This window comes from Petromyzon marinus, chromosome 44, assembly GCF_048934315.1.
Source record: "Petromyzon marinus isolate PM22_M1 ecotype Great Lakes invasive population chromosome 44, UKy_Petmar_22M1.pri1.0, whole genome shotgun sequence".
In the NCBI taxonomy this organism is placed as follows: Eukaryota; Metazoa; Chordata; class Hyperoartia; order Petromyzontiformes; family Petromyzontidae; genus Petromyzon; species Petromyzon marinus.
The window spans coordinates 1,428,138-1,442,125 of record NC_133710.1 but is presented as its reverse complement, the minus strand read 5'-3'; the positions used below and the strand labels follow the sequence as shown (position 1 = coordinate 1,442,125).

General features: G+C 47.9%; 1 protein-coding gene across 1 annotated transcript; it reads left to right on the top strand.

Moving 5' to 3' along the window:
• The first annotated feature begins 2,209 nt into the window (after positions 1-2,209).
• Positions 2,210-13,375, top strand: CLPP (caseinolytic mitochondrial matrix peptidase proteolytic subunit). Its single transcript, XM_032970613.2, has 7 exons — positions 2,210-2,375; positions 3,649-3,750; positions 5,736-5,807; positions 7,006-7,102; positions 9,730-9,917; positions 10,251-10,356; positions 10,968-13,375. The coding sequence occupies exons 1-7, from the start codon at positions 2,346-2,348 to the stop codon at positions 11,117-11,119; spliced, it is 747 nt and encodes a 248-aa protein (XP_032826504.1). The 5' UTR covers positions 2,210-2,345; the 3' UTR covers positions 11,120-13,375.
• Positions 13,376-13,988: the final 613 nt, after the last annotated feature.

The window sequence follows — 13,988 nt, the reverse complement described above, 5'->3', positions numbered from 1 at the left end:
AGGTGGCAGCCTGCAGGGCAGCACGAGGTGGCAGCCTGCAGGGCAGCACACAAGGTGGCAGCCTGCAGGGCAGCACACAAGGTGGCAGCCTGCAGGGCAGCACGAGGTGACAGCCTGCAGGGCAGCACGAGGTGGCAGCCTGCAGGGCAGCACAAGGTGGCAGCACAAGGTGGCAGCCTGCAGGGCAGCACGAGGTGGCAGCCTGCAGCATTTTGCAGGAGCCGGATATCCGGTTATCCCGATGACCGACTTTCCCAAAATTTCAGGGGGGGCTGAGCCCCTCCCAGCCCCCCCTGTGGCTCCGCCCCTGGTTACACTAATTTATATTTAATTGTCACAAAATAATAATTTAATGGTTACAATAATCATTTAATTATTACAATCATTATTTCAATTGTCACAAAAATAATAATTAAATTGTTACAATAATTTAATTATTCCAAAAATTATTATTTGTCACAAAATTATTATTTCATTGCTACAATAATTTCATTACAACAATTATTATTTCATTGTTACAATAATTACTATTTATCACAAAAATAAGAATTTAATTGTTACAATAATTATTTCATTACAATAATTCCATTATCCCACAATTATTTAATTATTATAAGAATTATTTTATTTTTCATATTCTTAGCTCTTTCGGTAAAGTCACGTTGAAGGGAAACAATAAAATATATATAAAACAATAAAAAATTCTCACGACGTTTCGACCATAACACAAACGGTCGTCATCAGGTGTGTCGGTTCGCATTAATTTATTTATTTTAAAACGGTGTATTTATTTCTAAAAAACGTCAGCGCCACGCGCAGCGATTTGGCAGTTTATTTAGAAGGACTAGTCCATCTATGTTCTGAAAAGAGGAGGGGGGAGACGAAAATAATGGATGCGGTCTGAAAGCCACCGTAAGCGTGAACAATCAATTAAGACCCTAAATGGTTTATCAAATCCTTCCAATGATTGCTAAGCCAGAATCCATCTTCTCGGTTGAAATTGTCTCTGTGTTTGTATATGTGGATAGCCTCATGAACGAATCTCTCATGTGTGAGAATTTTTATTGTTTTACATATATTGTATTATTTAATTGTTTCCCTTCAACGTGACTTTACCGAAAGAGCTAAGAATATGAATTACTGCAGTCACGAAAGCTTTAAATCAAAATTATTTCATTATTACAATAAGAATAATTTAATAGTTACAATAATGATTATTTCATTCTTACAATGATTATTTAATGTTACAAAAATAATAATGTAATTGTTACGAAAATTTACATTTTATTTTTACAATATTTGTTTAATTGTTCCAAAAATAATTATTTCATTATTACAATATTTTATTCTTATGGTAATTATTTCATTGTTACAACAGTTATTATTTATCGAGGAAAAGCATACTCAGTTGTAGGTTCTTTCGGTAAAGTAAAATAAAATAAAAATTCTACCCACGTGACTTTACCGAAAGAACCAAAGATTGTGAATTCCTGCAGTCACGAAAGCTTCAAATAAACTTTTAATAATCTTTTTTTTTGCCAGCATCAAGAAAACGGGAGAGCATTTTTATTTGCATGTTTTTTTGGTATTACCACAGACGTGTGTGGCTTATTGAAGGCTCCACGCCTTTTGTAAAATGTACCCATGTGGTGTTTCGAACGTCTTATCGACAGGTTCCACGACGATGTTTATAAATAAAGTTTTATATAAGTCGCGCGTCGCGAACGCGCTGGACTCCGACATCGCGCTTGTAAATACGGCGGCCATATTGGTAAGGGAAGCCTCCCGTTGAGATTAATGCGCGAGCGGTGGAATGCCGCAGCGCGAGCGGTGGAATGCCGCAGCGCGCGCCGATGACGCCGCCGCCATTGCGGAGAGTAAAAGTAGTTTCCCACTGCCAAGTGTAAAAGTAGTCCCCATCTACCAAGAGTAAAAGTAGTCCCCATCTACCAAGAGTAAAAGTAGTCCCCATCTACCAAGAGTAAAAGTAGTCCCCATCTACCAAGCGTAAAAATAGTCCCCATCCAAGAGTAAAAGTAGTCCCCATCCACCAAGAGTAAAAGTAGTCCCCATCCACCAAGAGTGAAAGTAGTCCCCATCCACCAAGAGTAAAAGTAGTCCCCATCCACCAAGAGTAAAAGTAGTCCCCATCCACCAAGAGTAAAAGTAGTCGCCATCTACCAAGAGTAAAAGTAGTCCCCACCTACCAAGAGTAAAATTCCCATACGAAGATGGCGGGCTTGAGCTCAGTGGCCCCACTGCAGCAGCTGCCACATGGGGTGGCGGTGTGAAGGGGACACCTCGAGCGACGTTACACTTTTTGCCCGCTGTTAATTCATTCAAACATGCGCTTCCAGGCTTTCTCGCGCGTTCAGGTTCGTTTTCTCGTGCATTTGTTGTTTTTTTTTCCTTATAATGTGTATGCGATAAATGAACGCTAAGTTTGTCTTGACGTGGGTGAAGATTAAAATGTTTAAAACGCCGGGTGAATGGGCGCGGTACAGTGCGAGAGATTCTTGCGCTTCACTCCGCGGCTCTCATTGAGCCGCACTAAGATCACGACACTGGGATGGGGACCTGGCTGGGATGGGGACCTGGCTGGGATGGGGACCTCGCTGGGATGGGGACCTGGCTGGGATGGGGACCTCGCTGGGATGAGGACCTCGCTGGGATGGGGACCTGGCTGGGATGGGGACCTGGCTGGGATGGGGACCTCGCTGGGATGGGGACCTCGTTGGGATTGAGACCCTTGCTGGGATGGGGAATTTGCTGGGATGAGGACCTCGCTGGGATTGAGACCCTCGCTGGGATGGGGACTTCGCTGGGATGGGGACCTCGCTGGGATGGAGACCTCGCTGGGATGGGGAACTCGCTGGGATGGGGACCTCGCAGAGATGGGGACCTCGCTGGGATTGAGGCCTCGCTGGGATTGAGACCCTTGCTGGGATGGGGACCTGTCTGGGATGGGGACCTCGCTGGGATGGGGACCTGGCTGGGATGGGGACCTCGCTGGGATTGAGACCCTCGCTGGGATGGGGACCTCGCTGGGATGGGGACCTGGCTGGGATGGGGACCTCGCTGGGATGGGGACCTGGCTGGGATGGGGACCTCGCTGGGATGGGGACCTCGCTGGGATGGGGACCTGGCTGGGATAGAGACCCTCGCTGGGATGGAGGTTCACATTCTTGGTTCTTTCGGTAAAGTCACGTAGAAGGGAAACAAAAATATATATAAAACAATAAAAGTCTCACGACGTTTCGACTGCAACAAAAGCAATCATCATCAGGTGTGAAAACCACAGCAAGACAATTTGAAAAAAGGCGGGGGGGGTTGTTATGCAACTGCCCATGGAGAGCCCTCACATGGTGACAGTAACAGCTGGGGGGCTCTCGTGTGTGAGATGTTTACAGTCTCATCTCCCACGGTCACTACCTCCACCACACACAGATTTTAAACTGTCGGAATAAACTCTCACCCAAATCATCAAACGTGTGTGCTGGGCATCCACCAACATTTAATCCAGGTACTGCCGACTGTGTAACAGCAGCGGAATCTGGCAGAAGGAAAGGAAGGAATGGCAAGATGAGTCTGCGTTGGCTACGATGAAGTCTTGGTTTTTTAAACGGGTTTGTTTTTTTCCCCGCACAGAGTCTGGTGCGTGCTGTGGGAGGACTGCTCCCGCTACGTCGCGACCTGCGGCTCTGGGCACGGCACTGCAGTCCACTCGTGCCCATCGTCATCGAGCAGACTGTGAGACCCACAGCGCCTGCGTCGCACATTCACCCATTCGTGAGCAATCCGTCGGTGAACAGGTGGCAAAGTGAGCCAGAATGTGCCCCATCTCATCAGAGGCCAGGCACTAAGCAAGTTGAGCCCGTGGACAGTGCTTGGATGAACGATCGCCGCGCATAAAATCGGCCATAGGCGGCCGTAGCAGCGTTAGTTTGTGGACGGCAAGGGTCAATACAGCAACATCGATTGTAAGTAGTTTGTCCTTCCCACGCACCTCCGATTATTACGGTTGGCTCCTTACAGCGCGAAAGAAGTTCAACATGCACACATACCATGCTCCCCGACTTCGACCATGTAATATTTTCGCGTGTTGACCCAGGAAAGCCTCGCCGAGCATCAATACTTTTTAAGGAGGGTGCTGACAATTTCTCGCACTTGTGGGCGACTTTGCTGTGTAATTCCATCGAGTAATTTGAAGGTAACATTTTCAGCATTGGCATGTTCGGCCAATACGAGTCACCGGAGAACCTGCAGGATAGCCGTACAAAGCGAATGGAGAAGATGCATAGAGAGTTCGCACAGTCGGCAATGAAACCCAGGGCCTTCTTGCTTGTGAGCCCAAGTCTTGCCAGTGTACCACCCCGCCAACCAGCACGAAGTATGGTCCTCGTCCAACAGTGAATCGTTCAAAAGGGGTGTACTTGTACGAGCATGTTTCAGCCGTGACAGTGGAATTGCATGCCTGGCTGGGCGACGCTCTGGTCGGAGAGATTGACTCTGTCCGACCATTGGCCTTCCAGGGTTGATTAAACACGTACATACCATTTTGGAGAAAATAAACCCCTGCCATGGAAATGTGGAATTTCCACCACAGGATCAGTGCTACCAATAGAGATGAGCACTGCCCCATTGCGTGGTGAGAGACTGTTGGCACACGTGAGTTGCACTTGTTCGGAGCAAACTTCACGACTTTGCTTTTGACAGCACGACGAAGGGCAGGGGTAGGGGAGGCATCTTGTCGAAGTGTTGGGTGAGAGAGTCCTGTTGAAGTGACTCCAGAGCAGTTCAGTGGTGTGGGCTACTGTGGCCATTCTCATAAAAGGGAATTCGAGAACCATTTTAAAATTGGATACATTGAGGTGTGTATGTATTGAACTTCTTTCGCACCGTACGTAGCCAATCGTCCCTATCGGAGGTGCGGGGGAAGGACAATAAACTAAACACAAAAATCAGTTCTAAAGAAATGAGTTTTCAATATAGATCATTTAAAAGTACATAGCTCCAGTGGCTTCCTATTATCGGAAGGAAAAGAAAGCATTGCAGATGGCCGCAGAAGCGCATCTGAAAGCGCCGCGCGATGCGGTGACCAACGTCTTTGTTCGACGGTCAGCCAAAAGCCGCTGCTGCGGGGATGACCGGCGGAGTTGGCGTGATGGTGGTTCATGCTCCTTGACGAGATCGGCGAGGTGTTGTGGTTTATTTGTAGCCAGCACTTTGTGTGTGATGAGTGCGACCTGATCCCGTTTGGCAACCAGAAGGCAGTGCAGCTCTGCGAGCACTGGACGGACGTGGCGTTGGGTGGCTCAGCGGCCCGAGTACTAAGTTGGCACTGCTGAGGTCCTGGATTGATATCCGGGCAAACACTTGTGAATTAAAGTAGATTCCCAAGTTTAGTGGGTTGATTGTCTCAGCCTGGGCACTCATGACTGGACACACACAAAAAAACCATCACGGTAAAATTGGCTCTGGAATTAATTTCGCGAAATACCAGCTCTGAAGACTCCATCTCATGCCGTGACGTCGGTAGCACAATCAACAGAACATTTTGGGAAAAAGACAACAAGAAATTGGAATGCGAATTGAGTTGAGACTTACAATGGGTACATTATTTATATACATCATATTCCACTGTTGGATGGACATTGCCCCTTGCTGGACCAAATGGGGATGGCACCGTCATCTGCTGTACTAAGCATGTTGTGATTTGTTTTTTCGCCTCGAAGGGACGTGGGGAGAGGGCTTACGACATCTACTCGCGCTTGCTGAGGGAGAGAATCATCTGCGTGATGGGCCCGGTGAGCGATCGCCTTCACTAAGGGACAATGATAATTTTACAAACAGGACGTCCAGCATCACCTTTTTTGCGGTTTGAGTTCACGTGTTTTGTTAAGAGAATTTTACTCAGAATCAGAATCTTTATTTGGACTCGCGGAATCCGATGCGCTATCAAGCTCTTATTTACAGATGTCTAGTATTTTCATGGTGGCGAGATGTTAACGCCCTCCCCTGGAATGAAGGAGGTCGTGGTTTCAATCCCAACGCTAACGCCTGCTGTATATTTGGAGTTCGCGTGTCTCTCTCTCCCCGTGGTTGCGTAGATTTTTCTTCTGGTCCTACGGGTTTTTCCCTCCACATTTAGAATCAACATCACCACGCGTTTAGAGTATTTGGCTGGTATGAATTTCCATGTGATAAGTCACTTTGTTGAGCTATTATTTGTGGCCAGGTCGCTTCTGAGAAATGAGCTATACAGCTTAGTGGTCCTTACAGTTTGGTTTTAATAGTTACGAGTTCAAATCTCGGCTGGGCGTATCAACCGGACCATTATCCCTCCGCGGTTGATAAAATAATTATCGCTTTGTAGACAGTCACTAAGTCACTACTGGTTGTCTGATCGAGGAACGCACTCCCGGAATGAGTCGTTCAACCATGGTCTTGAGCACCACTGAGAGAAATAACCACCGCCACATCGCTCATTAGGACAGAGACAAATAGACTTTCATTGAAAAATAATCATTTGTTATTATCGCGCAAGGCTGACTTGAAGCTGCTATGTTTCACAGGCGACTATAGTCTGCTAGCAGGGGCCAATGTTGCGTCGTGGTTTTTACCCAATTAAGTAATTTGCTCGTAATTATAATTTGGATCGTGACGCCTGCAAGCACAACCTAATCTCGCTTTTAAAATGACGTCACGAGATCGTTAACGTCCGCTGAGAAACAGATGGCGTGTTTTGGTTAATTCACGTGCAGTTAGTCAATTGGCAGGGTGCGCACGTGGGTACTCCTATATCACCTTTACACCTTCACTATTAACCAGGGCAGCCGCTAGGTTCAAACCGCGAACTTCGGCAAATGAGCGGCAAGCGCCCGCCCTTGCGCTGGGCTTTGGCGAGAGACCTCATCGATGTACGCTGCCGGCCTGGCAGTACGGCTTTCTCCGCGCGGTACGCTGACGGCGCGATGGTGGTGGGGGTTGACTGCGCGGCCCCAGATTGACGACACGGTGGCGAGCCTCGTGGTGGCACAGCTCCTCTTCCTGCAGTCGGAGAGCAACAAGAAGCCCATCCACATGTACATCAACAGCCCAGGTGCGCGCGGGACAAACGCACGGGCGCGTGGATGGTGACCGCGATCGCTCTTTCATTTAATTGGGTATTTTTTGTAACAAACAAGAGCCCAGTACAAGGCACAGACCGCAACGAGGCGGCGGAGAGGAGGGGGGTATCAAACTCTGTGTATCGAGAGGCGACAATGAGGGATAAAGGCAGAACGGCAGGGGGAGCCTGCACGCGCCAAGCGGACCTTCTCAGAAGTCCGGCGGGGTGGGTGACCGTGAACCCTTCAAGCCGCGCTGTAGATCCATTTCCTTTCTGGGGACCCAAATTGGGACGTTCAAATAACTTTTTCGGGACCGCACACATTGCAGAAGCACACCTTACCGTTGTTCAGCAGCGACGCAAGAAATATAACACACTTGTCGACCGGGCATAAGGAGGAGGCCCTTGCGGTGACAGAAGTGGCTGAGTGCACGCGAAAAATTGAAACGGCATTGCCAGGTCAGAAGTTTTCGGCAATCTGGCACGCGCTGAGTGAAGCTCGGATGCATCTTCTTTGGTTCTTTCGGTGAAATCACGTAGAGTGAGAATAAAATAATAAATTGATAAAATAAAATAACGCAATAATATTCTCATAATATAATCTATATTCTCATAATAATCTAATATTCTCATAATATAATCCTTGCAGTCACGAAAGATTTAAATCGAAAAGAAGCTCGGATGCTTGGAGTGATGAATAAATTTTGTTTGAGGGCCGTGTCAAAGTGGTCGGTCATGTTTGGCTGTGGGCCGTATGAAAGGAAAATGACAGACCCTTTGGAAAGAAAGTCTGAGGCCGAATACAGCCCACAACGTCTCATAGGTTCCACACTACTTAAATAAATATTCTAAATAGCCCTTGTAGAGATATGCTTTGGCTATGTGTCCTGGGCTGCCCTACACAACGTTTAATAACAGTAAAAATTCATGAGGTTCTTGTTGGACAGCCCAGGACAAACAATGTCTTGTACATACTTTGATGCCATTCCGACTTGTTATCAAGGTTACAGCAAGACTCACAGTCTTCTCCTGTAACTAGAAAAATCTGCGTGATGGGTTCAGTGAGCGACTGCTGACACACATCACTTGGCTCAAAGAACTGCAACTAAATATCTCAAATTACTTTTGAGATTATTATTTACGTTCAGCCACACACGAGGAGGACAGAAACCTGCCGGTCCAGCTCTGAAACTCCCACCAGGCCGCTTTATGAAACCAGCACCACAGTGCTGGCTCTCGTGGCGGACAATTTAATTCGCTTAACGTAATACACGCAACGATTCGCCCTTCTCGCAAATTTCGCGAATTGTCAGGAATTTGGGGCCACGGTAAAAATAATATCGATCTTTTTTTTTCTCTATTGTAGTGAATTTATCCCGTCTTAAGTGGCTGCGTATGTTTATCTTGACAATTTCATGCGTGTATTTTCATGTCAAAATCCATTTTAAGCGATGGATCAATGCGTTGTGACGCGCGTACTTAATATGGCTGGCTGGCTGGCACCGGTGAAATGCTACGGCAGTGATTCTGCCTCGATAACACGAGAGGGCGCCATCGTCGTGGCAATTGCAACGTTAAACTTTTACTAAAACTAAACTTTCTCATATTACTAGGTAAGGCCCCACTGAGCTATGTAGCCCTTTTTCAGAAACTACCTGGCCACAAATGATAGCTCAACGAAGTGGCTTATTGTATAGCAGCCAAATACTTTAAACGCGTGATGTTGATTGTAAATGTGGAGGGAAATACTGGAGGACCCGGAGAAAAATTCACCCGACCAAATATACAGCAGCAGGCGTCATGGTTGGGATTGAACCCACGACCTCCTGCATACCAGGCGAGGGAGATAACATCTCGCCATCACGGCGACCATGTTATTGTGACTGCATTATTTTTTTTATCCATTGACATTGCTTTATAATCATACCAGACAGCCCGTCACAAACGACGGAGCATATCTGCAATAGCTCTTGTGTTTTGGGTTGCCTTTCACATACACACATTGACTGGCTAGCAAGGTGAGAGAGCCCATTGAGACAAATCACTTTTGCAAAGAGGCTTAAGGTTGGCTGACACAGCAGTCTGTCGCGGCTGCATGCAGCGTTTTGCTTTGCATTTTCATTTGCTGGCCCAATGCGACTCGGATCGATGGTCACATGACATATGTCAGTGCGATGGCGAGCGTGTGTGTGTATCAGTGCTACAGGCTGGCACACACCCGTTTTGTGCCGTTATACATTCATTAAACGTTTATCGACAATAATTTAACGGGCAGTGTTTGCAGATACGCGTTTGAGAAATGCTTTCAAGAAGGCACTTACAAGTAATGGTAAAGATTCCCCTGTAGTCCTTCAGACTGTTTGCACCTAAAGAGACCGGCACGGCATACGATGGTATGGTGTGGCCAGAACCATGCCCGTCTGCCTTCGTCTGCTCGGAATTGGCATTTACACATCGCACCTGGAACTAATTTAAGGATGAGTTGACCTAAGTGAGGCCCTCTCCACCAGTTCAGATAATCACCGGCGATGTTAGTCACGGCCACTCCCTCGGGCGGTCGACGCACGCGCGTCATGAGACTCGCAGACAACATGGGCGTCTTGTCCTGTGCCGCGCAGGGGGAATGGTGACGGCCGGCCTGGCAATCTACGACACCATGCAATACATCCTCAACCCCATCAGCACGTGGTGCGTGGGCCAGGCGGCCAGCATGGGCTCCCTGCTGCTGGCGGCCGGGACGCACGGCATGCGCCACTCGCTTCCCAACTCACGCCTCATGATCCACCAGCCCTCCGGGGGCGCGTACGTACGTCGCCGCAGTACGCCACACGACACGGAACCGACGGGGCACTGCGCGCTACACGTGCAATGCCTTGACTTGTGACGCATGAAGCCTCGGCGCGTGCTACGCGTGACATGTCACGACTCGTGACGCGTCGTGCTGCAAGACACTCGTAGCACGCTGAGGCGAGACGCACGAGTTTTGGTCGATACACCCGCAGCATCAGCCAGGGTGGCAGCTGGCCTTGAGCCACAAACCTCTGCAACGAGCAGCAGATGCGCTCCTGCTCGGCCAGGCGAAATGTTCTACTCTGCTCTGATCGTTGATGGAGGCGTGTGCCGCGTCTGTTCTCACCAGGGCCAAGCCACCGATATCGCGATCCAGGCGGAAGAAATCCAGAAGCTCAAGCGGCAGATCAACGGCATTTACGCCAAGCACACGCGGCAGCCGATCGGCGTGCTCGGTGAGAGAGGCCGATCGCATCGCCTCACGTTATCGGATTGACCTCGCGCGAGATTCAGAGGTCACCGAGAGACCCACCTCGCCATTGCTTCCTTCGGCCAGATTTCCAAAACTGTTTTCGATCAGCGTTTGAACCTCCTAAGACTGCTGAGAGCTTCTCATCGTCGCCATTTCGGCCGGACGTCTCCCTTTCGGTGCACGGTCAACACTTCCTTCAGTCACCTCTTAACAAGATCGTCGCCTCCATGAAGCCTTCCCTTGGTTGCACAGTTGACACCTGCCCTTCCAAGTTTTCTCAGAAGGGGGCGATGATTGCTTTGTATATTCCACTTTCATTATTTGCAGTTTAATTTGTTTCATATTTAGACAATGACACCACAGCAGACCGGTATCCCACAGTTGCGGATGACGTCGCAGGATCTTTAACGTTCCACTGTGCGAGTAACGCTCACGGGACGTATCAAATTTCCCGTTCACGCAGCCGCAGTGTTAAATCGGGGCGTTCGCTGAATTCTGCAGCAATTGGCGAATGCGCCAAAGCTGAGCAATGTCATGGCCCCCTTTGCCTTTGTTTGGTGTTGTTTCTGACTGAATGGCATCGCGTGGTCGCAGAGCAAGTGATGGAGCGCGACCGCTACATGAGCCCCATCGAGGCGCAGGAGTTTGGTCTGATCGACAAGGTGCTGGTGCACCCTCCCCCCGACGGCGAGGACGAACCCCAGCTCATCAGCAAGGAGGGCGCGGACGACAAACCCGAGCCCTGAGCCACGGCCCCAGTGCGGTGTGGCACGACCCCGCTTGAGGGGCGGCGTCGTGCGACACTGCGTCACACTGCATCAGCACTGCGCTGAAGTGTGTCACAATGCCGCGCTGAAGTGCGTCACAACTCCGCACTATTCGGTTCATTAATATTCAACCCAACTTAGCATACAATACTTTTCTTACAAATGTAAGCACTAAGTCACACAGCATACAAGACTGCGATTCAAAGCTGAAGTTATTGGTTGCAATTATTGTGCAGTATTGTTGCTTCCCAACCCCCCGCACTTACCAGCGTGGTGAAGTATGGTCACACAACCTCCGTGGCCGACACGCGTCAGGAGGCCTACACCCAGCAGTGGAGTGAAAAGAGGCCGTGAATTCTGAATTGTGGTAACGCGCAGCATTGTTCGCGAGAGCTGCCACCACTGGACCTGCACCGCAATCCAGAGGTCACCGGTTCGATTCCATCTTCCGGCGTGGCAGTTAAAACAATGAGCAAGCTTTGTTTAAACCCCCCCCCCCACTACCCCTGTCCAATCAGCTAATAAACAGTTACGCCACAGTTAAGGCAATCAGCAGGCCGCCTGTGTTGGGATAACTCAACTTACATTGCCAGGTAAGGCCCGACTGATCTATATATACATCGCTCTTTTTCAAAAGCGACCTGGCTGTCACATTATAGCTCAACGAAGTGGTTCATCACGTGGAAGTTTATTGCAGCCAAATACTCTTCAACGCGTGGCGGTCCCAAATGTGGAGGGGAAAACCGAAGGACCCGGAGGAAAAAAATCCACGCGACCGCGGACAGAGACGTGCCAGCTCCAAATATACCGCACCAGGCATCATGGTCGGGATCGAGCCCAGGACCTCCTGTACGCCAGGTGAGGTAGTTAACATCTCGCCACCGCGGCTCCCCTTAATGTCGTGTGTGGGTACTCCCGCCTCGCCTCGTTGGGTCAACATGGAAGGCTCTTCCGGCAGCAGCGGCGCGAGCAAAGCAGTTGCAGCGCTGCGCCTCTACCGTGTTGGACAAGAAGGTCCACGTGTTGCGTTGTTTCACCGTTGCGCTGCAAGGTTGCATGAATAAAGGTTGCGGTTTGCGTCCGTAACGTGCAGCTTTTGTTCAAAATCATTTATATTTTTCATGTCGAATATGTAATCACTGGCCCAATGGTTGGATGGGGTCACGGGAGATTAACCAGGTCAGCATGACAAGGAATTGGTATTAAATAAAAAGGTTAATTGCAAATATTAATGATTAGTAATAAAATTGGATTGATCTAGCTTTACAAAGTTATTACACTTTTATTGATAATGTAGGGTTTTAAAAAAAAAAATCTACAATGCCGTTTGTATGATTGGTTTTCGACGAACAGGCCACAATTCTCTGCCGAGATCTCCTGCCTGGTTTCGAGTGTCCTGTTGGGTCTAGAGGCCATCCAGGCAAGGGGGGGCACTGTACTGTACAACTCTCGTGATAAAAACGAGTTACAGATTTGCAGTTTTACGCGGAACGCCGCCCCTTGCAGAATGTGCAGAATTAGTTGCGCCATTTCACTTCAGCTTTGCACGACACTGATTGCACAACAGTACATTACAACTTCACACTGATGAGAAGCACCTGGGATCATTGCATCGCTAAAGGCAGGGGTGCTGGAACACGATTGTGGCTTGCGACTTCACATGGCCCACAATCACATGAGACCCGCTACTTATAAACGACATGTAAATTATGTTTTTTGGTAATTGCAGGGATCTTAGCCACACTTATAGGGTAATGTTTTCTGCCATCGTTAGTGTACGCGATAAATTGATTATTTTTAAAGTAATTGAATAAAGCCAAGGTGTCCGTGTATGCACCTCTGATTATCAATGATTACGTTCGGTGCGAAAGAAGTTCAACATTTAGTATAGTGCAAGTGTGGTTCTCAAAGTATTTAATACTATAATTCTGTTATTCTATTCGGTCCTCGGTAGGGAAAATGTTCCCCACCCTTGATGTAAGCTTTTTTGTCGGAAGGTTGCAAGTTCACATCTTGGTTGGAGGTTGACTCAGCCCATCTTTGCTCCACAGCCAACAACAATATAACAACACAATCTTTGTGATGTGTATATAATACGGGAAGTGTGTGTCTGTGTGTACAGGAGCTCAATGGTTCACTGGTGCAGGCCAGAATGTGGGCTTGAACTGATTGCGCTATTTTAATAATGGTTCATAATGGAGTTGTAATAAATAATTGCGTGGAAGCAGTGTGGAACTCAACGTCTTCGGTGGTAATGTAGTGTATGGTTTAGAAAGAGGGATCAATTGTCACGCACCGCGATATTGTAAAATGGTAAAGCGGATTCACGTGGCTATGTCGTCATCAAACTTGGCTCACAAAAACTTTACGTAAGTTTATAACTCTATCATTGAAATCGGCAAAGTCTAGGAGTTCTCGCACACACAATTATTAGGTGCATATTGTGCAGATACATAAACATGCTAATCGGTCGATATGTATACAAATCATGAAATGTGAAAAATGTAGCAAATGGAACTCAGAACTTTTGGTAAGCCTGCTGACAATCACTTCTTCAAGCAATAAAACATGACAACAATCCAGGACAATTCATTTGTAATTATACTGCAGGATACAGCCATGTTGTACGTACAGCAAAACAATACAACACTGCATAATCCAGTGAGATAACGCGTTTAAGTTAGTTTCTCTCCAAATTTAACATGCAGGCTTTTGCGGGCAATAGTACGGTTATAATACACGTTTTGGTCAGATCGTAAACCCTCCAATTCATAAAAAGTTGGTGTTTATAACTCTTACAGGTGAGCACTAATTGGTTGTGTTGGGTGGAGGAGGGTTGACGACACGG

Coding starts and splice junctions, on each gene's coding strand:
- CLPP (XM_032970613.2), top strand. CDS start 2,346: ATGCGCTTCCAGGCTTTCTCGCGCGTTCAG. Junction 2,376..3,648: donor AGGCTTTCTCGCGCGTTCAG/GTTCGTTTTCTC, acceptor TTCCCCGCACAG/AGTCTGGTGCGTGCTGTGGG. Junction 7,103..9,729: donor CATGTACATCAACAGCCCAG/GTGCGCGCGGGA, acceptor TGTGCCGCGCAG/GGGGAATGGTGACGGCCGGC.